Raw genomic sequence first — 27262 nt, 5'->3', positions numbered from 1 at the left:
ATTAAAAAGGCGATACTCCCTCCTGGTGGTGGATTTAAAAAAACTCTCAAAGTTACCAAGGACAAATTGTCCATGTAATGGTGATTAAGAGCATTTACCCGCCAGTAGCAGAGTTTAATTTGGATTTTAAAAACTAACAAGGAGTGTTCAATTAAGAAAGAGATTAGATCATGTTCAAAACATTAAAAACTTTAATACAACCAGAATAAAACATTGGGGTAAACTAAAACACATGAACCTGTTATAATAAAAAAAAAATATAATGATGGGACGGGAAAAGTGAATATTTTACAGTTAACAGTCCGTGACATTTCTCCAAAAAGTACTTTGTCAACAAAAGTATCTAAGATAAAGAACTGAAGCAATCGAGTCACAGGCTGCCGGACACTGCCACGAACTTCACTTAAAACCCTGAGTTCATGATGCAAAATTAACAGATATATCTGGCTGGTTTGCAAGACAAACAAACTCGATTCTGAGTTGAGAAGCAGTGGCAGACAATGGTTACGGTCTCACAAATGGTTCCAAACAAACAATCCCCCCACATTAAGATACAATTCACAATTCTTAGGAGTAGAGTCCATACTGTGTGGAATAAGAGGGCAGATGGGGTCCGGGGATTGGGGCAGGGCGACTTCTCTCTTAACCCCCCAACCCCATCTGCGTTTACTGTGTGTGTGTGTGTGTGTGTGTGTGTGTGTGTGTGTGTGTGTGTGTGTGTGTGTGTGTGTGTGTGAGTGAGTGAGAGAGAGTGAATGAGAAGTGTGAAAAATTAAGTTCGTTGTAATTTTCCCATGAATGCTTCACAACGAGACGGGAGCCTCTAATAGCCAGCGCCAAATCCACCCCCCCTGCCGTAGCCGCCGCCACCTCCGCCGCCTCTGTTGTAAGGAGCCGCGCTCCTGTAGGAATAGTTGCCCCCCTTCATTGCACCATAATTTGAGGGCTGCTGTCCGTAGCCGTCCCCAAAGTCACCATTACTGTATCCACCCCCCATTTGGCTGTCGTATTCTTCGTATCCCCCATACCCCCCGTAACCTCCACCGCCGTTGTAACCAGCTCCATAGCCGTATCCCCCTCCATAATTGCCGCCGTAACCTCCTCCGTAGCCGCCGCCACCTCCTCTTCCGCCGCCATAGTTTTGCATCCCTCTCCCTCGTCCTCTTCCCCCTCCTCGGCCGCCGGTGGTAGACATCTCCTGCTTGGTCAGAGCTTTCTTTACCTCGACCTTGTTCCCGTTGATGGTGTGGTATTTGGTCAGCACCGCTTTGGTGGCGGAGTCTGTGTCCTCAAAGAAGACAAAGCCGAAGCCTCTCTTCCTGCCGGTCTGCTTGTCGGAGATGATCTCGGCCTTCTCCACCGCGCCAAACTGGGAGAAGTACTCCGTCAGGTTCTCCGGCTCGATGTGGTCTTTCACACCGCCAACGAAAATTTTCTTGACATTGGCGAGGATATCCGGGTTGTTAGCGTCTTCCCGTGCAATTGCCCTCTTCAGCTCCACGTTGTTTCCTTCGACGACATGTGGCTTAGCCGCCATTGCTGCGTCGGCCTCCTCCGGCGTAGAGTAGGTGATAAAGCCGAAACAGCGGGACCGTCCTAGTTGCTGGTTCATGACCACAACGCAGTCAGTTAGCGCACCAAACTGTTCAAAATACTTGCGGAGTCCATCATCTGTGGTCTCCACGTTCAGTCCCCCGACAAAAAGCTTACAAAGTTTGTTCGTCATGGTTGAATTTCTTCTGAGGACTGAATGTACTGTGTAGGTTACCGGCTCTCTTCTTGTTCTTCTTCAATGGACGACGTCAGGGCGGGCCGTTTGACCCACTTGCCACCGTAAGACGTATTCAGTGCTGATTGGTCTTCTTGAAAACAACCACCACCCACATTGGCTGGCAAGCTGCTGCCTTCCAGTCCTGTCGGAAATCACATTTACATTTAGTCATCACAAGTTTCATTCCTGAGGAAAAAAATGGACTGAATTTAGGGCTTTTTTCTACTAGTTAAAGCACATTAACAAATCAATGTCCCAATTCGTTATGTTAGCTGCATTGTATAAATGTTGCACACAGCTTTAGAACCTGTTTAACTGCCATCGAGACTTCGTCGTTGTAAAAAACCTATGTTCCAAATGCAACCGAAATCAGCGATTTATCAGATCTGGATTTTAAATAACATTAATAGTTTCTGTTGTAGAAGCAGGCTTACTCCTGTCCGGAGGTTTAACAATTATCCACTCCAGTGATACGTGTGTGATAAAACACTCAACATGTAATAATTCCACGTTCCATAATTGAGCTGATAATAAAATAATTGCACAGAAAACGTTGAGATGATAACCAAAATATTCCACAGAGCAGTTTGCAATGAAACTGCCAAACTAAACATCGTTTCCTTGACAGCCGGTTAGGCAAACTTCAAAGGCAAAACTCTTCAAAGGCACCTATTTGACGTCCTTGATGACATCCTTGGTACCCTTATACATAGCTTCTTAATTAGATTATATGCAAAGACATATGCTTTATTTTTAATGTAGACATTGGGTTAAGTCACATGTGTACACCTGATTTTAAGAGTCCAAGCAATATTTTCTAACATACAGAGGGGTGGTGTAATCTTCAGATAGATTGAACACAAAAAATAATCAGCTTTTATTAGAGAATCAATTACCCTGATAAACAATGTGAAAGTTAATTGGTGGAAAATTAATTCTATGTCCTCAATAAACAGACAACTGGCTGAAATTGCCCCAATGTGAAAAATGAAACCACCCAACTGACTATAAAGCGAAGGTTTACTTAACCATCATTATGTGATCTATGGCTGTCTGTCACCTTTTTCAATCTACCAAGCTTATTTGTCTGCCTGACATCTCGTAGTATTTAAGTTTTGCTAATTACAAAGATCTTCCAAGATCTGACATTACTCCCAAGAAATGAAACCAGCTCTCTTCTAGGGCTATTCGTTATTGCTCCAAATAGTCTTAAAAGAATGTACCTAACATTAAAGCGTGTTGCAGCATGCCTAATTTTGAGGAAGCACCAGATATTATTGCCCATTTAATCTTATTGCGCTTTAACACAGCCTAATAAACAGTAACGCTACAGTGCCTGCTTTGAGAAATCATGTTAATCAAAGCAATTTTAATTTTCTTGTAATTTCCTTCCAGTTGAACATCTATTGTGCAGCCATGTTGAACACAAACACTGGTGTCACACCACTGACCTGTAAAGAAACATCTCATTCAAATTATGAAACCACCATTGCCTAGAAAAGTCACGATGCTTGCACCGGTTAAAGAATAAGTTCACAACTTTTAAGTGTTTCTTAAACAAATGTCACATGCCAATGCAAATACCCTTGCTTGCTGCAATCACTCCTCTTGTTTATACTGGCTTTCCTTCTTTTTCGTTTTCTTTGTATAACACCTTGGTGAAAGATGTAACAAATGTTTATTTGAACAGGAAAACAGGCTCTAATAGTGCAAGTTTATAAAGAAAGTAACCATCTTCACAGGTTCTTTTTTGTTGCAAAAGTCTCTATTGTCCAGGACCGTTTCTCTTAACCGCAGTGGAAAGATAATAAAACGGGGTTTGCTACTAAAAGATTTTGCTGTAATTTGTCCGATGCTGATTTTATTTATTTTTTTAAATAGATCAGAGTGATCAGGAGGAATGATTACAGCAACCAAAAGCAGTTTTAAATCTCATATGGATACCTTACTATCAATTTAAACTTGCAAAACGTTTAATGTATCCTTAAGTACCAGATTTTATGATTCCAACCTGGTTGAATTAAACAAACGTTCACCACCTTTATACACCGACCTTTAGCCACTAGTGGCTCTGCCACGAATTCTCCTTTAACGAGGTTAGAATTTATAAAATAACCTCTTATAATGCACTCCTGTTTCAGTCTACTACACAGTTTGACTTAGAAAAAAATAATCACAGAATATCACCAGTACCAACAGTTTCAACCTAAAACCTGAGAAATGATAAACTTGTAAAGACAGAATTCATGGCAGAACCATTGTATTGGATTGCAATAAATTGCACTGGTGGTCATTACGTTATGCCTGATTGGCGTTTATTTGTCTGCATCACTTCTGCAAGCCACATCTGTCCAGCAGACTGAAATAGACACCTTCATGACATGTTTTACCAGGGGAGACAAGCAACCAAATTGTTCCCAACATAAAAAAGTAACATAACAAGTATTATGGTATATAAAAATATATAAATTTATTGTGAATTCATAAAAGATACGGCCAACATAACAGATGTTTATTTTTCCTACGAGATGGTCAGAAGCTTCGTTATCTACAAAGAGAACAGAAATATAATTTACACTTCCACCTTGTCTACTGTCCCTTTAGCAGAATTTGTCACTTGTGCGTTGCATTGTCTCCTGAAATATCAGAACTAGTTTAAAGAAATATACTTACAATTACAGCCCAGACATCAAGTTACCTTTTGTCAGTTTCAATTTTATACATGTCCTACTAGAGTCCTTGTTTTTGCAATTGAGGAATCAAGGCTTCAAAAAAAAATGTCTGATTAGACTCTTTAACAGTAATTTTAGCTCATTAAACAGACCATTTTGTCTGCATGAGCATGAAAGAACACTTCCGAGTAGTGAACTCTCCTTATTAAAAGGAAAACAATTAAATATAGCAACAGACACATCTCACCAAATAATTCATTAACTTTAGATTTTGGTCTCCAGACTTGAAGACCAATAAAAATAACAAAAACTCAAACTAAAATATATTCCTCAAACAGGAAAGTTATTGGTCCTTGAATGTTAAACCCCTTTCAGACCAAGGTTTTTGTTTATACCTTCAAATATATTTTAACACTATTAAAGACAAAAGACCAGTATAACCTGTCATAGCTTAGGCTACATAGGTGTGGCAAATGCATAATTTGGTCAGTTGATTTTGCAGCCTTAATTTTGACTATAGTGGTACTACAACTAATTTGTGACCTTAAATAATTACTATCTTGGATCTGTACTCTTTATTTTCTTTATATGGACAACTGCCTCAATACTTGACAGTAGCAGGCATGTAGCCGGAGACTTAAATGCTATTACTTGGCATTTACCAAACTTAAGATGCATGCAGGACTACATGAGCATACAAGTTTATGTTTAATCAAGTCTGCAAACAAATATTTGCCAAGCTTAATATTTCAAATGGTTACCAAGTAATTCAAATGTAATTCCCACCTACTTACTTAAATAATGTACAATGAAGACCTTTAAAAACAAAAGACAAAACATACTCGAGAAGATTTATTGTATTTTGAAACCCAGTGCCTCAAATGCAAACTTCAGCTCAGTGATTTCCCTCTAAAAAGGAACCCAAGTTTCACATCAGAATTCATTAATTTTTATGAACTATTGAATCAATTTTGACTAAATTTGAACCAACCTACAATTAAACCCTTTCTACTTTGAAGGCATTGCAAGTCAAACTTGGGACGTGCTTAATTTAAAAAAGATCCTGTCTCAAGTCCATCGGTGTTGGTCATTATGAAAACAAGATGCACCAGGGCACTGCGTTTTCAAAATTCCCCAAAACTCACCACATTAGGAACGGTCAAAACCACATTATACCCTTTAAAATGCATTTGTGACCACACTGGGGAATCCTTTGAAAACTGACTTCACCTGAGGGGGAGAAGGCACAATCGCTATGGTCCCCCGTCGGCGTGGAGAAACACACCCCATCGTTTTCGGGGTGATGCCCTCGTGCCCAGGTTACCGTAGCAACCTGGAGGAGATGGGAAAGGGAAAAAAAAGTGAGAAACTGCACAGAGTAAAGATTTCTGGAGGAGACACCATTTAAACAAAATTTGGGTCCCCTTCTACCCTTTTAATGTTCATTTAAAACCAAATTAGGCAAACCCCCAATTTGTTTTTATTTTAAGATTAGCTATATAAAGAGGCGCATTGAGCTATGAGTGTCAGTTGCTTAAGATGAAATAATGGCACACTTGTGCACCAGCTCAAAGATATTCCATACATGGTTGAGCAACACAGAGTGAAGACAGGTTGATTTACATACCTAGTTTGCTGGTTGTGGATATCCTAAAGAGATATTTCAGACTCCTATCACAATCGACCCCAGGTAATCAACAGGGTCCTGATGTTGCCTACAAACAAACTGCTAAGGCTATTTTGGCTGGGACAGCCTACTGGAATACGAGTAAGAAGTGAACACCTAAATATAGGAATAATCAAAGATAAATATCAGAGCCCTTATGTCCACATAAAGATATGTAATCAAATATGTAAGAAAAATGAAGTCATGTTAAAACGACAAATTTAAAAACAAGGTCAAACCCTACAAAGCCTACATGCATTGGCTGTGGGTAGACTACAACCATTCTGTAACCATTTCACCCACCTGAGTGTAAGGGAATAAACTGTGGGAAAGATGCCATGTAACTAAAGATCAACAAGACGAGGTCATTTTTAAAACCTGTGGATAAACTTGAGGAAGCCTGGTTAAATAAGTAAATAACTAAGCTAAGTGGTATAACGTTTTATTTAAAATGAACATACATAAGCATACCAAAGTGTTTTAACAGTAGGTTTTGTTCTCCAGACATGAAAGTATACAATATACATTAATTTTTGCTACAGGTAAATGGAAAATGAACAATATTTAAACTGAAACTATTACTTTGTGCGAGGAGAGTATGGGGAAAGAAACAGGGAAACTGGATCCTGCAGCATCACCTCCCCATCTTTGCTAAATAACCCAAGTAAATTATACAATGTGAGTTATATGGGTATGACATAGCTATGAAATCCAAAAACCACATAACATGCTTTCTCATCCTCATACATTGAAATCACACTAAGGTTACTCCAGAACACAAGATTTAAGCTAATTTCTTAAAAATGCAAAAAAATTAATATGAACAGAACTTGTCAGCAAAACAATCCTACATCGAAATTTCCAAAACAACGACTGAGCGCAAATAAAAATAACTCTAAACGACATCTACACGCTGTCAGCGTGAGTACATAATGAAAGGGATCACTGTGTGTTTTATTCTTCATTTTAATGTGTCCTAGGTGACCGGCAACACCAGCTGCTCGTTATTATCAGGTTTTCGGGGAAGTGACCTTCCTACCTGTTTGGGGTTTGAGGTCTTCATTATGATTAGGGGTGTCTGTGTCCGTATCTCTGCCATGGTTGGATGCACGGCAGACGCCCCATAACAGAATTTGAGTTTGGGCGTCCAAATGCCGGCTGGAGGTAATTTGTGGCCGGGAATGGGGTGGTCGAATATCTGTTGCGCAGTCTCATTTAGTAGCCGCCGCCATATCCCCCCCGTGGGTAGCCGCCACCGCCGCCGCCTCCTCTGGTGTAGGGAGCAGCGCTCCTTTGCCCACCAAAGGGTGGCCCTTTCATGGGGCCGTAACCAGAGGAATGCTGGCCATAACCGCTGCCAAACTCGTTGTAGCCGTTTCCACCGCCGTAGCCACTTCCCTGGTCTCCGTAACCACCCCCATAAGGTCCGCCGTACCCACCATAGCCGCCACAGTTGTAGCCGCCGCCATTTCCGTAGTTGTAGTTTCCGCCATAGTCTCTTCCGCCGTAGCCATTTTGATTTCCCCTCATGCCTCTACCCGGTCTGCCTCTAGGCGCCATGGAGGTTCTGTTGGCTGCTTGCATCTCCTGCTTGGTCAGGGCTTTCTTTACTTCAACTTTGTGTCCTTTAACGGTGTGGAACTTCACCACAACCGCCTTGTCGGCTGCATCGTGATCGGTGAAATAAACAAAGCCGAAACCTCTTTTCTTGCCTGTCTCCTTGTCCGAGATGACTTCGGCCTTCTCGATTTGACCATACTGGGAAAAATATTCGGACAGGTGCTCCTCTTCTATGTCGTCTTTTAGGCCCCCAACGAATATTTTCTTCACTTTTGCGAGGGCCTCGGGCTTGTTGGCGTCTTCTCTCGCAACGGCGCGCTTCACCTCAACCGCGTTGCCGTCGACGGTGTGCGGCCTAGCCGCCATTGCAGCGTCAGCCTCCTCCGGTGTGGAGTAGGTTACAAAGCCGAAACACCGCGACCGCTGCAGCTGCTTGTTCACGACGACAACACAGTCGGTGAGCGTGCCATACTGCTCGAAGTGCTTGCGTAGGCCATCGTCGTCGGTGTCCACATTCAGTCCACCGACGAAAAGTTTACAGAGCTGGTCGGACATGTTTGAATAACAGCGAGCTTTGATTCACCAAACGACTTCAACAGTCAACGACTCTCAAGATGGTGGCGGGGGACGAACGTAGCTGTATTTATCTCAGGGGCTGTGACGACATACTGGCTTCGATGTGTGTAACGCCTTTTCCGGTGCTCGATGTCTTTCCTGTGTATTAAAAATGACAATAACAACGCTGTTTGCACAGTATATATGAACCGATTAAAACACACCTATATCAACGAAGCACATTGATAAATATTTTTAGTTATGATGCGCAATATAATTTCAGGCTTCAATAGCTTGTGTGTAACATGGCGCCTTAGTGTTCTAAAATGTAAGATACAGTATACACGATGGCGTCCTGAAAAACAAACTGAAACTGAATTTATTTTTTAATACTTTCTGCGTTATAGTGATATGGTGTATTTATTTGTCCAAACTGCTATAATGCTACTGGATGGGGCCATAATGGGCCCATGTGTTTCTTAAAGAAGGACCTGACTGCAGACGGGGTTGTTATTATTAGGTTCTCTTGAGAGATTTCTTTTGCAATCTTTGATAATATTGTGTACTATGATTATTAAATATTAAAAAGCTTTTTCTCATTACTCAGGTTACTCGTCCTGAATGACACGTTAAAATATGGTGACTACCACCAACTTGTGAAAGAAGCTGAAAATCATTTCAACTATTAGGGCATTATGTTAAAATGGTTAAATCCGAATGGATTAAACGTTTATGGCAGTGAAAAGAACAAAGATCTATCGGTTAAAATGATTTCTAATCTAATTTCTGTTATCGTTAGGTCTACTCTTATCAGACAAAACCCTAAATCAATCAAGTAGCTTATGCTTTGATCACCAACCATCATTCCTGACAAAAATCCATACATTCTACGATCTCAAAATTTAAGGATTTGTTTAGAATTTTACTAAGAAATTCTTTATGGTTTTTGGACAGTACAAGCAATTTAAGAATATTTGTAAAAATGTTTTTTCACCATGTCCATGCATCCTTACATTCCTCTTTATCTAAAAGCAAACACAAAAGCCTTGTTCATGCCAAACTGATTATGTTTGGAGCAAAACTTCATTTCACCTTAGTGGTGTCAAAAAAGTGAAGATTTAGTTTAACAGATTGGGATTTCTGGACAAAGTAAAGTAAGTGGAAGTTTTCCCTCGATGTTGAATCCTTGTAAAATCAATCTTGCAAATAAGTGATCATGCTGCCAAGCATTACCATTTGTAAGGCTGCTTTTCACTACCAGACAGAACAACACCCACACACATTTCTGACCACTTCAGGCCATGGAGATGTAGATTCAGGTGAAAAAACCCAACAATTCACTTCATTTCCATGTCAACAAAATAAGAGCGAGTCGTTTACCGTGAGACTCTTACCAGTGCTTATGGTAATGGTGACTTTGAAACCCACAATGCAAATAAAGAAACACTGAAAGTCAAAGTTTACTGAAATCTTTATGAGGCATATTGCTCATCAAACAATCCCTTTGTCTATTCTACCAACACAAACATACAGTATAATCTGTGTCTTTACAGAAAAAGTTCCAAATCATAAATGGACACAAATGAGGCAACTTTTAGTTTGTCAGTTAACAAACAGAAGAAATGACTCACCACAAGACTCATTATGTTTAAGATAAAATTACATTTTTTGAAGGCTCTGATTGTTTTGTCTTTCCTACTTTTCTAACTCACACTGCAGTTGTGTACATCCTTTGTTCTGTTCACTTTTCCTGCCCATTCATATTCTGGAAAAAATAAGAGATGAGAATGCAGATGCATAAAATCAAAGAAAAGGTAGGTTTTGTTTTTACCCAACACCCTTATTGAGGTTTCTACCCTGCTTTATAAATAGGCAAGATATGTGCATCAACCCACATCAAACATTAATAAAGTTGCTGTAATGCTACGTAGGTCCCATAGTGTTTGTGCTGCTAGCAGCTTTGACATACAGAGTGCCAAAGAAAAATATCAGCACAGTTCTTCACTATTGTCTTGCCCACAGTTGAAAAAATTAAAACTATTTGGGTAATGCTGAATTAACTAGTCACCCAATCTTCAAACTGACTAAATATAGAAAGTTCAATGAAATGTACTCATTTCATGTATTAGAAGTGAAAATGGCACACCACACTCAAAAAAAGGAAGACAATTTGTTCACTAAATAAACAAAACAGGTGGTTGTCATGTAAATATTGCGTAAACTTCATTATGATAAAAAACTAACAAAAAAAAAACACCATAATATATATATATATAACCAGTTGTGAAATGGCTTCCTCAGAATTGAGAAATTATACCAACTAACATAATGATATGGTGAGCTTTCTTTTACACACCAATCTTCGTAGAAGGTTAAATCTTCATTGTCATTACATATCCCTAAAAACCCTTTATGCGCAAGGATGATCAATGCCTATTTAATATTTACAACTGAAAAGGAGCCTACACCAGACCAATTAAGCTCCAGTTTCACAGTCAAGGGGGATGAAATGTGAGGTTATAATTGTAACTACTTATAACCCCCAGTAAACCACCAAAAACATAGCTAAAATATTAAGAATGTTCAAAATGTGCATCGCATAATGATGTGCTACAATATCAAGCAGCCATGTTTGAGTTAAAAAAGGCCCAGATCTTTTGTTAGTCTGGTTAACAGAGCAAGTTAACACAGACCCACCAAATCTATTTTATCGACAAAAGACCACCCCTAGTGAAAGAAAATAAGTCAAAGTAACCTCAAGATTTTATTGGTTGTAGTAAAATCAAACATCTAACTAGCAGTTTTTCACACCTCAGTCCTTTTTTCTAGTCTCTAATGTTCAGCATGAAGGCATGTAAGATAATGAAAATGGTAATAGTCCATGTGCTTGAATGGACCAGGTCAAACAACTTCTAGCCACATCTACTGTTAAACAGAGTCCAAGAGGAGAAGAGCCCAGTTTCTGTTTGAATAAATGAGCGGGGGAAGGGAATGGGAAACAACAGAGGCAACTGTGTATTGGGAAGGGCTGTGTATGTGTCCGGTGGGGGGTCTTGGGTGTGTCCGAGAGGAGGAGGAGGAAGGGGTGTCACTGGATCACAACTCCACAGGTGGCTCTCTGAGAAGGCCAGGTCTCGGGTTAGGGACAATAGGCCATACTCAATCATGTTAACACTCAGAATTGTCACTCCAATGATCACATGATGTAGACCTTCTCAGCCTGAGAGAAGTTAAAGACTTCTTTGGTTCTGGGACACACAACTTTGTCATCTTGGCGGATTGACAGAAGAGACTGGAAGTGATAAGACAAAATAAAACATTAGACAAAACACAGGAACCCTGTTTTACACAAGTTGTTTTTGCATCTAGTGTTTTCTAAAGTGCCTTAAATGTACTCACGTTGTAGCCATAGACATATCCATTAGGCAGCATCATTGGAGGATTGTTTTCATTCATGACCTCCCCAGAGATCTTGCAGACAAGTCTAGAGTTGGCGCAGTGGGCCATGGGTAGTGGCTGAGCCAGTTTGTTTAGAGATTTACTGCACACTGGGCAGTCAGGGTTTTTGGAGGTACCGTCTTCCTTGTAGCACTGACTGGAATGAGCATGGAGGTTAAGGCCCAACATGTAAATCTATTAGTGAACATTTTTGTTATTGTATTATATTATTATGGGTCTCATATCAGTAATTAGCAGAGATAAGAATCAGGAAAAAGCTATGGTATGAGTGATAAACATCTAAAGTTATTGTAACTAAAGGATAAACATAAAGCAATTCACAATACAGAATATGCCAAGCTCTGACTTGGGAACATGAGAGTTTGAACTTGGCAACTTTGAACTTAGGTGTCCGGACTCTAAAGACTCGAGGATTATTAACAGCGTTCCTGGTGACAGCAACTCACAGCAAGCTCAGCACTTAAATAAAACTGTACAGATGTTGAAATACAGTAACAAAATCATCCCGACTGTTACATTCAAAACCAATCAACGATAAAGAACTTGTAGGCTGTATGTGGAACTATATATTAAAACAATGCAATTGTTCTACAGACAATGGAGCTAGCTTTAAAACTACTACACATTTTATTGAGATAAGTCTCCCCCAGTATGACAGTGGACATTATTTCGTTAAATTTTCTCAGAAGCTGTGCGGTACGTTGATGAAATGACCACTGGTCTGGCATGACGTGTTTCATGGTGCTGGAAAGGTCAGATTAAAATTGGATAATTTGAATAACTGTACAAAAAATATAAATCCAGAAAGGGTATGGCCACGTATGAAAAAAATAAAAACTTGCTGTGCTGGGTTAATAACAGTAATAGGATACAATTTTATCAGCTCTGAACTTAGCTTAAACTCTGCAAAGACCACTGGTTGCCTCACAAGGCATTCTGGGATACCTGGCTACAGCAATTCCACAGAAGTCAGCTTTCTCGATAAAATGGGCAGAGCTAGAACTCTTTCAGTTATTTGATCTGCACTTGGTTAGATGGGAACTTTGAATTGGAAGAGTGCTGTGGCTTTTATCGATGACGTCTGCATTCAAGAAAGCAAAACGGAAAAAGTAACTAAATACTGGAAGCAGTGTACGGTAGGATACGGTGTCTTTATGGCAGACAGACCAGCTTGAAGGGTAATAGTAAAGACAGAGTTATTTCCCAGCTGGTGCAGCCTGTAGTTGTCATATCGGAACTGCTGAATCAGCATCTTCCAGCGGGCTGGATCCAAAAGATCCTGATGGAACAGACAAGGAAGAAGCATTTTAATTCAACAGTAATTTATAGATGTAACACTATTTAAACCAATACAAATCACACAGCAGCAAACAAGAAAAATACTTGAAAAGATGAAGGAGCACACTGATGATTATGCAGAGTGGCTCTATTACATAAGTTGACTTTCAGCCCTACATGCCTTTTCCCCATCTCTGTGCAAGTAATGTTTTTGCTGTGCTGTGAAGTCACGCACACAACTGTGGAGTTTTGAGCTCATAGGCTACATTTACATACTGTACAAGTCTAAAAACATTTACTAAGTGGTCACAATATTATTCTCCAATGGCATTTTTACCACTACACACATTTTCTCTATTTCCGAAACATTTCTGTCTACAATACCCTCTAACTGTAATACTCACTATGCCTGTCACATAGCTTATTAGCAAAACATATTTTTCTTTTGTCTGACAGTAAGAATGACAAAAAAAAAAACAAACAAAAAAAAAAACACAACAACAACACTGCTTCAGCAACCAGCTAATAAAGAATAACTGGCACAAAAGAGAACTTAGGTTGTTCATAAGACAGATAAAGCCCTCTAGTGGCTGAAGTATTGTTATTGCACCTTCTATGCTTGATTCCATGGTGCTATGCCATAATATTGTTGATTCTATGTCTGAGGAAAAGATCTCATAAACAAAATAATATACATAAATACACTGAGAATAAATAGTTGTTACCTTGTATGGGGAGATGTGTGTATCTGATGGGAAGGCCAGCATGCCCATCACCTGCCGAACCTCATCCAACTGTCCACCCTCTGCTTGGCTGAAATGTTTCCTTGCATGTCTAACACAGCGAAATAAAACATAAATTGGTAAGGTTAGTTTAAGGACTTATAGGAAAACAGTTTTTTATATCATAATCAAATGTATGTGAACAGCATATGCGCTTTAATTCTATGTCCTGTACCTGACAGCATCCATGCGTTTGTTTTGTCTGATGAGCTCAATGAATTCCTGGATTCTCAGACTGAACTCAAGACAGCTCTGCCAAAGAAAGAGATGCCATTAGATTTTAATCAACTGAAATTACACATTATTAGTGCCTACTCAAAATATACTACAGCATGGAGAACACTGATCTCTTTTAAATAAGCTACAGATCTTAAAGCTTCTTTCAATATACAGATGAAATTTTAAAACAACAACTAAAAAACTCTCATTGTAGTTAGATGGTGTGAGCTTGAAAAGCTACAAGACTAAAGTTGAAATTTACAATGCCTGCATTTAACTGTAGTGTTTTAATATTTCTTTAGTTGGAAATTCCACAGATGCCCACAATCAGACCACACTTAACCAAACTAATTGGATTATTATGTATTGGGAGAGCTCTGAACTCTAGTTTAATAGGATAATCCTATCATTAAACCTTTAACTTGCTGCAGCTTTCCATAGGAAAAAAAAAAGCAAAAGAGGTAACTAAATCTTAACTTACCTCTGAGCTCAAATAGTGTTACATGACTGACTTCTTTATTAAGGCCACAGATTTAGGAAGACTAGTAAGTATTTAAACATACACTGCTGTTTTTCTGACTTTAATTCATCTTTGTTTCCAACATGGGCATGGTTTACTATAATAAGCATTTAACAGGACATAACTTAAATTTTCTTTATCATTATAATTAAAATACCTTCATCTTGCGGAGGCGAGACTTATTGTCATGGCACCAGGCTAGGCAAGTGGCTGTTTCCTGTCTCTCCAAAGACTCCTCCACCTCTTTAGCTGTGAGGAACATTTCAATGTTCACCAGATCCTAAAAATACAGCATAAATAAATATTTTATATTTACACACACACACACACACACACACACACATAAAAAAAAATATATATATATATATATATATATATATATATATATATATATATATATGAAAATACAAGTTTACACAACATAGAACAACATCTGCTCTATCAATGCTACGTTTAAGTATATTGAACAAAAGACTGGAGGAAAATTAGGAAACTGGTAAAAGCTGGTAAAGAACAGATATATATAAACCCATAGATACATTACAAATGTATAAAAAGTTAAACTGGGTCAGTGAATATCTTGGGTATATCTTAAATATCATGTCACTTAGTTTTGCCCCAGTCTCATAATAATAATAATAATACGTTAATTGAACTAGTAGTAATTCCAAGGTCCCAGGACTAACACTGACAAAACAGAACATTAACAAACAAAATTACCTCTATACCACTCTGTCTGGCCAGTTTAACAGCTGTGTTGTAGTAACCGCAGCGCAGCAAATGCTCTACCATCATGCGGTCCATGCGTTTCTTCTTCCAAAGATTGACTGAGGCTGGCTGGTCACTGCTGTGCTCCTTCAAGTGCTCAATGCGTCGTTTACAAAGCTTGGCACTCTCGTCCTCTGCTTGGATGGACTCAGCAGCCTGTTTGAGACACATTCAACAGTAATTATACTTGTACGTCACATAAAAAAGCAATTGACTTTGACAAATTTAAAATCATTATCCACTTATTATATTGAAATTTTAAAGTTAAGCTAAAGTCAAACTATATAGTGGTTCGCTGTGCCAGATTTTGTAGATAACCGTCAATATACAGAGGAGGGGTTCTAAAACACTACTCACCACACACATACAAGTCAGTCTTGTCATTTCCTCTGTTACGAGTTAGAACTTCGAAAAAGCACGAGCTAAAAAGTCAACAGCTTTCGGCTTGTCCCTTCCAGGTTCGCATCAGCGGAAAGTGTATTTACCAAATTAAAAATTTTATACTGTGTTGTGCCTCCTGAATATGGTGATTGTGCATGGAAATCAAGCAGATTTTCACATTTGTGCTTCTCACTCAGACGATCTCTCGCTGCGAGATGCATGTCTGAAAGGCCACTACGGATAATGTCCGATGCTGAATTCTCCTAACATGGTCCAGAGTTCATGTCTGAAACGGGCAATATTTTAGAACAGAGAAAGAAGAGAACTGTAAAGGTTTTTAAATGGGTTTTTAATCATTTGTTTTTGTTGGTTTAGAAAAGGCTTGTTGTAAAAACAAGCTAGGTAGTGTATGAGCCAACGGGAGTTTTCTCTCCCTTTATTCTGTTTTTGTTTCTGTGGATGCTGTGTCTTGAAGGGTTGCAGGAATTAAGAATAGCATGTATAGTGTACAAGGATGTAATCAATGACATCACATAACTGCCATTGAAGTCTTTGCCTAACCAGATGTCACAGAAACAATGTTTGTTTACAGCTCCTGGAGCTAATGGAACGACTGGAACGACTGGACTACACGAAGTTTCTTACAATGTTCTGTGGAACTGTTTTTAGAAACATTTTCTGTGGCGTTACTTTGTTATTTTCTCAATGGAAATGCGGAACTCAATAAATGTTCAGTGTTTGTTATTCAATGATCTCTGGAGCAGATAATGTTTGGCCCACCGGACACGAGTAAGCCTGCCTCTCTAAAGGTATCATTCCAATGCTGACAAACAATCTACTGAGGGCACAGTTATACCATTATAAAGAAACCACATCCACCATAAGGCGCTTTTGTCACCAGGTGCGGACCGGGGTCAAAGCTGATGCCATTATATATTAAACTAAGTACTGACTGAGATTTGGGTTTTCTTAATACATGGTATTTTATATTTTCTACTTTCAAAATTCTGTGTGAGAATGAGGTTTTGTGGGGCTTGTGCACATAAATTAGTATACATTTAAAATATATGCTCATTTAATGAGTCGTTTTGTCTGCCTTTTTGTGGTTACAATTGAAAAGCATGTCCTTGAGTCACAGAAGAAATAAACTTTCAACAATCACAGCAGCACTTTACTATTTGTCATGTTATGGTTGTTAAAAGGGCCCATCTTTCTGCCCAATGTATTCACTCCTATTTCTTTACTGAGGGTGGGGGTAAAGTTCTGTTTTCTTCTTTGCAACTGTGAGGTTTAAGTGAACAACAGTATACTAATGTAGGCTTGGGGCACAACTGAAGACTAGCCAAAGCTTTCAAATACTGGAGAGTTCCGCATTAAAGTTTCCACCGAGTACTACTGTGGGCAACAAACCTAATGAATGGTCAGGGAACATTCTGAAAATCCCACCAGCAGATTCCCGAACAACATTATTTTTTCATTGTTCTTGTGCTAAAATAAACATGGCAGGAACCAGGAACTTTCAGTTTTTAACAACAGTACAATTTGTGCACAAACAAAGACATCCTGGATGAAGAGCCGAGGGCAACATGGACTTAAGTGCCTAGAGTTATGAAGCCTACAGAAATTAAGTTAAAAAACCTTGTACAATCGAGCTAACTCCAGGTCTTTGAGTGAATGACTGAGAAAGACTAGATCTTAAGACTAAAGACTAGAATCTTTAAACAGCACATGCTTAATGATTTATTCTTTTATGCCGACTGTCAGCCCTGTGTCATGCCCAGGCTCAACAGCCATGACAAAATACGTAAGATAAAGGCCAAAAAATAAGAAGTTTATTATAGCAAAAACAAGGCTAAACAAGTGGAAAATAACCTAAAATAACTTCTTCAGCCCCATCAGTGATGAGTGCATGCATGGATAAGTGAGACATAAAGTAACATAACAAAGCAAGATTATAAAGTAAACAAAAGTTACGCAACAGAGAGCGTGCCAGTCGGCAAGCGGGCAAGCTGCCCGTCTCTGAGGGCGCCCATGGATTTATAGCAAGTAGGAGGCTCCACCTCCTCTACCTGCAAGTAGAGCAGAAAACAACTCGACGGATCAGAGGGCAGTCACAACTGCCAAAACCAGACCGGGACAAACTAGGTCCAACCAGTCGTCATGACCTATAACAAGAAAAGGGTTCTATAGGAGACAGTGTGTCCGGCTTAAGACGCAGGTAAGACTGAGCTACAACTCTTCATATTTTGAATCCTTTGTTAGTTTTGCCCTTTTGATCTGTCACTGACTCTGGATCATTTACAAGAGGTTGCCAAGCTTTTGACCACATCTTCAAAAGAGGTCTCATATAACACCAATCCTGGCATAATCCTACTTGGGACATGAGATCTGTGGACACTGGATAGTTTGAAAAGCAGCTCAAGACAGATCTGGTAAGATTTGCCTTTGAGTTAGTGTATTTTCCTCCATTTATTATTTGTATACCATGTTTTTTTTATTGGCTTGTCTATGTAAAGCACTGTGTGACATTTGATCTAGAAAGGGGCTACGTTATTTAAGAAGGTCGTGTGAATGGCAACTTTGAGAAAAAGCATCTTAAACAGCCGTTGAAAGATGTAAAAATATTCAACTTGAAAACTGAATATTTAAAAAAATAAAATAAAAATCAGTGTAGAGATGAGGCTCCTGAAGTTTCACATTTCTTAAACCACAAAGGCATTAATATAGCCCTTCTTACCATTTATACTCTCTATCCATTTCTGTATATCTGTTTGTCACATACCTAAGCATGTGTAAGTGCATTCTTTACCTTCCTTTTTAGGGCGCTGAGTTTCTCCACCACTCCATCCAACAAGGACACCACAGAGTCAACCACAGGGAAGCTGCTCAGGGTCTTCTCCAGCTCTGCAACCACCATTGTCACGTGACTTGTCTCCCGGTCGATGTTCTTCTGAGCTGCTCTGAAACGTTTGTTTAGAGTCTCATAGGGTACCTGCAACATCAACGCCAGTGGATAATTACCTTAGTGTTTACAGCATGCACGTTTAACTGTGTCAGAGAAAAATCAACCAGCACAGTACAATTTTACAAAGCATCATTACCAATCTACACACGTGAAAATTATCTCCAGCAGATTCGGACTGTATTTTGGAAAGAGTAAAAGTTTATTTACATAGCTGGAAAATGTACATATTCTGCTGTACTGACTGGTTGGTTTGTATGATAGAAAAATAAGTAACCTGCATATTCATTGATCATCCACAACATTAATAAAATCTGATGGTTTTAATAAGAAGATATGTTTATACAAATGATATTATAAACTGATATGTGGTGATGTACCGTTATAGGTTATCCACCACTCAGCACATAAAATGGTTAAAATCAGCTCTATCTTTAACTTTGACCCTTAGAGAGTGAGTGGCCGCAGAGTGGCCATGTTAACTCGTCCTCTCCATGACATGATCAAGACCCCCAATGTAAATGTTGTGGCTAATCCGTGTACATAATGTCTTGTAAACAGCGACCGAAGCAAACACTTTAATTACTCTTTCCCTTCTCATTAAAGTTTCTCACAAACATGTCCCCTACTATCAGCAGTGTACTCTATGATGCCCTGTGAACTGTTGCCCTGTGAGCCAATAGCCTACTTTTTGTCTGGATTGCAACAATACTGCTGCACAGAGTATCACTGTTAAAATGACATTCACTATGATCAAACTACACAGCACAAAATATGACAGAATAAATACATTTTTCCTGGGATAAATATTTGACAGATCTAACTCCTATGGTCTAGAATTAAATCCCCCAAATTGTATCATTATACCCTATCATTCACTGTACAACAGAATAATTGTGCATGCACTGAAAAATAATCCTTAATGCCTAGTTGGCAGAAATAGGGGGCTTATTTAATTTACAGGAAAAGAGAGATTTTTCCACTGGTGCCAACAACAATGTCAGGGTTTTCCACTAACACATTTAACTGTCACTCTTTGACCAGCAGATACTAATTTTAGTGACATGCACAGACATTAGTGCAATTACTAGATGAAGATCTAGACAAAATATTTACTTAAACACTAACAGAATTTATTGTGGTTAGGAAATACAGTGACTTAGATGGTGAAACTATAAACCTATGTCAAATGGACTGGCATGCACTAATCCAGCCTTTCACATACAATACAATTCTAATGTGTGTTTATGTAAATAAATTTACAAAATATCTGCAAAGCATGCACCCTCTGTCTGCATCTTTTCTTCTGCTACTGCTGTGGCACTTCAATATTCCCTTGTGGGGGCAATTTTGTTTTCCTAATACCCCATCTCAGGGTATCCAGGAATACAGAGTGCTCTTTTCCCCCCAATTTCGCCAGATTTTAACACAATTTGGATAATTGAGCAGAGAAATACCACTACAGATTTTGACACACCATTTTTTCTCCTTACAATATTGTTTATAATCCTGTTATTGAATATAATTGACTTATTTAAAATATGGTATTACTCTTTTCCAAATTAACCTGATGATTTAGCTGACTGTCGAAACAGTGGTGTGAACATATTTTAAGCAGCCGTTATAATAATTAGCCTGGCACAGTGTAAGGGGATGTCTTCCATGGTTGTTTGGGAGGTGGCTGACAGGGGTGGCAGGGGACAACTGCATGCCCAGTCCTAACAGTAGACATTACTCATTAATGATAATAAAAAACTAATAGTAGATGCATAGCCTTGGTAGATCTGAAACTCTAGACGATAATTCTGGCTTCCCTTAAACAAAGACATTTCTGTTAATCATGCAGCATTACAATGTCATTAGACTGTAAATGGGCCTGGATGTCTAGAATACAGTTTAATAACTAACAAACCAGTGGCCACAATGTTATGTTTGACATAGTCACAAAGCCTAGTCACTTAAAAATCTAAGTAGACATAAAAATTAGGACCCCCCTTACCCTTAAGGATGTCAAATTGATCTGTCTATAAAATGCCCCAAAAAAATCCTCAAGGACAACACTTGGATCACTTTATTGGTAATGCAGATTAACAGTTTCTACAGGCTATTTCAGGAAACAGTGTGACATTATTCTTCTGCTCAATACAAATCTAAATGCAATTAACAGTGCTTTCCACCAGCTGTAGACTCCCATTTGATGCCAATTATAACCATGACTCCTGTCTTAAAATGGTGCCTATCATCCTTACTGCAGCATCCAAGCAAAGACAGACACATCCCCAAACTACAACCACGCTTTCTGAACACACAGACATCTCAACACCGTCAGCACCATTAAAAGCCACGTTATAATCATCATGGCAACACCACATCATTAAGTTACCACACAAAAGCTGTCAATACATTGCTACTCACGGCAGTGCTATAAACGACGACCCCGGGAAGGCTGAACACTGACGGCAGCCCGGACTTGTTTCAGCTCGTCTCTTAACAGTGGTGTCGCAGTAACGTTATGGAGGGACGGTGCGTGTGTGCGGCAGCAGCCTGTGATTTCTCTCGCTGGCCATTTTGAAGAGCAGAGAAGCAGCGATCTGATGACACTGCGCTAACTAACAGGACTGCTTCTCCTGCCTGACAGCACAACGTTCAGCACAACGTTAGCGTTGCGGGCTCTGCCCCGAGAGATTTCGACCAATCTGACTCCCAGACAGCACAAATTTGCATGCTCGACGTTACGTGTCTGCAAGGTTATTCATCTTTTGCGACGACAAAAACGGCTAATACTAGTTTTTTTCCACATCAAACAACCAAACTAGCAGGCCAATCACGTCTGCATGGCATTTCTCTGACGCCTGAAAGGATGGGCGACCATGTTGTTTCGTGTTCTGTTAACGATGGGGTTTGTTATGTTTGTAACCTCCTCAGACTGATATCAAAAGCTAAACGGCCCAGTGTCCATATTAGTTTCGCCTTTGTACTACGGCTGACAGAATAAAACCAACATTAAACGAACAGTGTCAGCCAGACAAGCTAACGCTGTAGACCAACGTGTCATGACGTTAACTACTCTGAAATGACCATTTTTGACTAAACGGGCTTAAAGTCAAGCTAACAACTCTGAGATGCCCGAAACACTCGTCAACAATAAAAGCTACTGAAGACAGTCGACAGCCAACTAACTAACCACAAACTAATGATATTTACTAACTGTTTTATCTTTGCAATAGTTTGGTCAATATGTAGTTGGTAGATGCTGCTACTTGGCTAAGCTACTCCAGCTAGCATTAGCCTCTCTGCCAGGTTGATACCCTCGCCATTTAGTGAACTACTAATTCCCATTTTCCATCGCCATCAAACGCAGCATGTGCTTCGGCAACACGGGAATCGTTAGACGATCAACACATGCCGGTTTTAGTTCTTGTTTACCTTTAGGGTGGGATATTCTTGTACTTTGAGAGCCATGGACAGTTGTGATGCTGTCTCTTGCACCGCCATCTTGGTTTTGTGGTTTTTCTTGTGGTTGTTTGTGTTTTTTTCTATCAACTCAGAATGGCCTTCGTGCTCACTACCGCCATCTGGTGGGACGGTGTCAGCACTGTATGTGTTGGAATTGTGGACTTTTTCTGATGCTTTTCTGGTCTTAACTGTACTAAACCACAGTCATTCATTACTTTAATTTGACAGGGGCCAACAACAAAATGCTGTTCTAACAATAGCTTATAAACACATCACATCGGCTCTTTGTGTGCAGATGGAATTTGTCCATTCTGCTATAAAAGTCCCCTCCATTCAAAAATATATTTTTCTTATGCTTTAAGACTGTATTTTTTTATTGTTTTTTTTTTTTTTTTTTTTAAATACAGCCCTTTTCCATCCCCAGCTGTGCAGTGCTGGTCCAAGCCTGGTAGAAATTGTGGAGAACTGCGTCAGGAAGGGCATCCGGCGTAAAAACTGTGCCAAATCAACATGTGTGCAATGATCTGCTGGGGAGACCCTGAACTCACGGGATAAGCCGAAAGAACAACAACAACAACAAAAAAAAAAAAATACAGTAAATTTCTGATATTGTATAATTAGATGAATTGCCGAAAATGAATATGCCTAATAATACTGCATGAGGCTCATGATATAACTCACTAGAGATTACATAGCTGATAAAACCTTGTATATGAGGTATTGAGTGAAAAGAACTGCCAGTCAAAATAAAGGAGACATATCAGTCTTATTTGTTACATACCTACTGACAGTCATTACTACATTTTACTAATTAGAACTAACAAAATTAAAGAAATCAAACAGACAAGCAGACCAAATGCTTTTGTTAGTGAGGATGAAGATATTAAAGTTTTAATGAGTGCTGAATTATGTTTCTACATTTGGAACTGAATTAGAGTTAGAGTTAAGCCTAAAATCAAGTTTAAAAACCAATGACAGCATTTTTTTTAACACTGCAATATTTTTTTACACAAATGATGAAATTAAGCTAAAAAGACAGACTACTACTTTAGTTTTTTGCTTACAAGTAACACAACGATATTGTAGATTTTTTTGTAATTTTATACATGTAAAATAAAGGGTAAAGTCCATTGAATCCCCCACACCTGTTCCATAATGTGGACACATTTCTTTCCCTGCGTGAGCACCCTCCCCCCAGTTGCGATGAACATATTGCTATTGGCTGTTGTCCAGCGCCAGGCTGTGCTGATTGGTTAGCACAAACTGTAACCTCTCACAATTGGCTCATTATCTGCTGCATGCCCCACACCCCACACCCCCACTCAGCTTTAGAACAAAGTGGAACAGTGGACACACAGGGAGCAAGATGATGCAAGGTTTGTGATGTAGTTTTGGCCCCTTATCGTGTGCTTCCTGTGTGTAATTTGTGTGTGTGTGCGTGTGTCAGTGTATTTGATAGTAGTTGCTGTGCTGTAGTTTGGCTTCACATTACGTTTGATAAGAAAACTCTGTGCCAAGGGAAATAGGTGGTAAATGGAAAGTGTGTGTGTGTGTGTGTGTGTGTGTGTGTTTGTTTGTCCTAGTATGAAGCCATACTTGTGTGTGACTGTAAATATAAAAATATGAATGTTTGTTTATGTTTGGTGAACAGGATGAGTGCTGTTTATTAACTTGGCAGAGAAATTGGTATTTCCCAGAGTGGAGGTTAACTGTTTACTGAATTTAGAGGGAAGCTTTTTATTCTTTAGGGCTGAAACTGAAATCAGGAGCATTATTTATAAAATGGACTTACCATCAGGTGTCTTCTTAAATAAGGCTGTTATTAAACCTCCACCATCTAAAGATTCTTTACAAAACCTAACCCTGATGTTGAAATGATCATGTCTTAGTTTTGTCACTGTACAGTTTCAGCTTATGCAGCTAAGTGTACATCCCTTGAACTCACAGTGGAATGTGCTCTTCTTCACAACTACCTTCATCGTCCGCCATTATGATTTAAAGTTCTGACGAACCAAAAGCCCCTTTAAAATTGGTTTTTAATGAATAAATTAAAATGTGTGTGGCAAACTTATTTTAGATTGTAACACCACCATAGTTGCTCTTGCATTATTTTAAGTCCCTTAGAAAGGGACATCCTTTTTCTAGTACTAGTCTATGAGAAGAGAACGTACAGGCACAACTTCAAACAAGCACACTGAAGTTTTTACAAGTATTACTGTAAGTGTATTAGAGTCGAATTAATTGACTCATTTTATTATTTCAATCATTTTTCAAGCGAAAATGCTTAATAGAACCAGCTCCAGCTCATTCTTCTTAATAATGGTTGCGTTCTCTGTTAGTGTAAATTAAATCTTTTGTGTTTTTTTTGGTGACATTTCAGGATGTCATGCTGAGCTTTAGAAACCTCTTATAGGCAATTTCTGACATTTTATAGACCAAGAAGTTGTACTGTTGTACACAATAAAAATGATGTAGTAAATATGTTAAGGTAAAAATTCATCCTATTAAATGAGACCCTGGGTTTACAGTGGATATGTTTGTGTGACTCCTTGACCAGAGATTTAAGATGCACACTTTCATACTGTCTGTCTCTGAGCTTTCACCACATTACACTTTATCACAAAACTGTCTGTGATGTAAGGGATTCCTCTACTTTCGGCCCAATCTCATCCTTTATACTGCTTTTCTTTTACAAACCTTGTCATATCTCCTCCACTCTTCTCCCTTTTTTCAGTCTTCTTTTTCACCCACCTTATCCTTGCATCTTTACTCAGACTAGTTCTTCCTAGTTTACCTCATTTCACCCCTCTCTCTCTCCCCTCTTCCTCTTTTACATGTAGGCTATATTCTTCTTGCCTGTGGTACCTGTCACCTTCTACAGTACATCAAATTTTGTTAGTATTTTCTCTCTCTTCATTAATGGCACCCACACTGTTATGCAGCTCACTCAGTATCCATGAATCCAATTTGCTTGATGTGTTTGTGTATGTGCCTATTTGCCACTTGTTGAATTGCTTCTTTTCTGCATTAGGCTAATTGTTAATAAAATACAATCTAATCTTCATCTAAGTGCAGAGGATCACAATGTGCCTGAGCTAATAACGAACAATTATAATCTTCCATGTCGCTATGAACACACACACACTACATCCAGAGTGACAGTGGAAGAAATAAGCGAGGGCTTGGATTTAATAACTGGTTGAACCTCCTCCTCCTATAGCTGTGGATCAGACCTGCACAACATTCAGGAGGAATTTGACCATTTCTTCTTACACAACCGCTTCAGCTCAATTCATATTCTTGGCCTATGAATGGCTCTCTTGAGGTTATTCCACAGCGTTTGTATATGGTTGCAGCCTGTGCTTTAACCGAGCAAATCCATAAGGTTGCTTTTTCTTTCCGTGGTAGATTTATGTTAATGTTTAGAGTAACTGTGGCACAAGGTTCGTGTCTTTACTGAGCTTCAGCTAGCCAACAGTCACCCTGACATTATCCTGTAGGATACCTTAATAATATACTTGGGACTTAATTTTCTCTCTGATAATGTCAAATTGTCCAAGCCCTGAGGCAGCAAACGCCCTAATCTCCCTCCACCATAGTTCACTATTGGGATGATGTTTTCACATTGGTATGCTGTGTGCTCTTCCTAAACAATTCAGCATTAGTCCAAAAAACACTTTCCCAACAATGTTGTGGAAAGTCGAGATGCTCTTTGGAAAAAATCAGGCATGTGGTAATGTGGATTAGACACCAGCAGCTTTCTCTGTGTTGTCCTGCTATGGACAACAGCCATCATGTTTTCCATATGTTAGACTTTGGGATATCTTTTAAACTAACAAAATCCTGACTAAAATTAGCTAATATTGATGCCATTTTCTTTTCTTTTCAGTATTTCTCTATGCACAAGCTTATATCTTTGTGCACTTGTAGGCATGTAATATTCAAAGTATGTTTCTTTGTGTGTGATGGTGATAGTTCTAGGTCTAGCTGACTGTCAGTGTTGATAAGGGCCAGCGGTTTAGAGGTGTTAGTCGTGGCTGCGGCTCGCCTGGCATCCACGTGGTGGATCTACTAAGAAGGAGCTGAACCATTAGACATGCTGCAGTGACTACAGAGAGAAGAGGAGGAGTGGGAGGTGGGGAGGGTGGCGATATGTTGTGAGAAAGACTGAGATGGAAAAAAGTGAAAGAGATGCGGAAATTATATGGGGGAGCGATGGAGTGCGACTGACATTGAGAGAAAAAAATGTAAGGGTAAAAAACAGAAACAAAGACAGGCAGATGGAACAGCAGGAGGCAAAGAGAGAAGGGATGGAAGGGAGGTGGAGGGGATGCTGTAGGAGAGAATATGAGCAGGGAGATAAAGAAAACAGTTGTTGTGGAGAGATAAGGAGGGGAAAGGGTGTAGCTGGTAATGTTCACTCTCACAACATATACGCGATGATATCACTACTCGGTGTGCACACACGCAAGCGTGAACAGTGCTGTTAAATGAAAATGCTGTGAGGAAATAAAATCTTTCTGTCCATCCTGTCCACTTTCATCCCTTCACCTTTTCCCTCTTTTATTCCTCGTTTAACCCCATAAGCAGCATTAAAGATTCTACCAATACTTATGTAAAAGTCAATACTTTTACATAAGAAACATTTGGTTTTTCTCGCCTCCACCTCTCTATCTCAGTTTCTTTTTCTTTGTTCCCTGTGTAGCTAGAACAGTTTAGATATTGTCTCCCTGCACTGTCTCTTCTGACCTTTTCTAGAGGCACTGAATATGTTTCCTGTTTCCTGTGTCTCCCGGGCAATATTTGTCTCCTGCGTGAAAGAGGTGGCTGGTGTGAAGCTGCCATCAGCCTTATAGATAAATATGTCCGTAGCTTCTCACATTGTTGACTACAGGTTGTCAGTTTAAATTTGGTGTAAAAACCAGAGCTCAACCTTACATATGTGACAGAACTGACACTAACTAATCTAATTTATTATGCCTTCACAAATCTCCTGATTACCAAAGCACAGTATTAAAGTAGCAGTTGTTATTTGAATATTATTTTGGTTCAGTACCTCGGCAGTCCTTGGAGGAGGTTTAATCAGAAACTGAATTTGTTAGACTTTTTCTAGTGTTGAGGTAAAAAAAGAGGAGCAAGTCATGATGGTTTTGAAATTCTGAAACTGAGTAACAGACGCAAGTCTGTTCATAGTGATTGCTTATTCTCAGCTG

The 27262-nt window shown here is 39.2% G+C and overlaps 3 protein-coding genes and 1 long non-coding RNA gene across 4 annotated transcripts; 1 reads left to right on the top strand and 3 right to left on the bottom strand.

The window, feature by feature from the left end:
- Positions 1 to 168: 168 nt before the first annotated feature.
- Positions 169 to 6394, bottom strand: LOC137133741 (heterogeneous nuclear ribonucleoprotein A0-like). Its single transcript, XM_067517629.1, has 3 exons — positions 6071 to 6394; positions 5674 to 5776; positions 169 to 1913 (listed from the first exon to the last, which is right to left on the bottom strand). The coding sequence occupies exon 3, from the start codon at positions 1724 to 1726 to the stop codon at positions 824 to 826; it is 903 nt and encodes a 300-aa protein (XP_067373730.1). The 5' UTR covers positions 1727 to 1913; positions 5674 to 5776; positions 6071 to 6394; the 3' UTR covers positions 169 to 823.
- Positions 6395 to 6535: 141 nt separating this feature from the next.
- Positions 6536 to 8301, bottom strand: LOC137133742 (heterogeneous nuclear ribonucleoprotein A0-like). The gene has a single exon (XM_067517630.1). The coding sequence runs from the start codon at positions 8222 to 8224 to the stop codon at positions 7325 to 7327; it is 900 nt and encodes a 299-aa protein (XP_067373731.1). The 5' UTR covers positions 8225 to 8301; the 3' UTR covers positions 6536 to 7324.
- Positions 8302 to 10144: 1843 nt separating this feature from the next.
- On the bottom strand, positions 10145 to 22147 carry maea (macrophage erythroblast attacher, E3 ubiquitin ligase). The gene is made up of 9 exons (XM_067517628.1): positions 22020 to 22147; positions 18441 to 18623; positions 15203 to 15406; positions 14640 to 14762; positions 13919 to 13995; positions 13687 to 13795; positions 12829 to 12962; positions 11624 to 11819; positions 10145 to 11516 (listed from the first exon to the last, which is right to left on the bottom strand). Exons 1-9 carry the CDS (start codon positions 22086 to 22088, stop codon positions 11421 to 11423), a joined length of 1191 nt encoding a protein of 396 aa, XP_067373729.1. The 5' UTR covers positions 22089 to 22147; the 3' UTR covers positions 10145 to 11420.
- On the top strand, positions 17690 to 18605 carry LOC137133744 (uncharacterized). The gene is made up of 3 exons (XR_010915282.1): positions 17690 to 17849; positions 17937 to 18063; positions 18453 to 18605. It is a non-coding gene; the product is annotated as an uncharacterized lncRNA (long non-coding RNA).
- Positions 22148 to 27262: the final 5115 nt, after the last annotated feature.

This window comes from Channa argus, chromosome 10 (genome assembly GCF_033026475.1).
Source record: "Channa argus isolate prfri chromosome 10, Channa argus male v1.0, whole genome shotgun sequence".
Lineage (NCBI taxonomy): Eukaryota > Metazoa > Chordata > Actinopteri > Anabantiformes > Channidae > Channa > Channa argus.
This window is presented reverse-complemented; position numbering and strand designations above follow the sequence as displayed.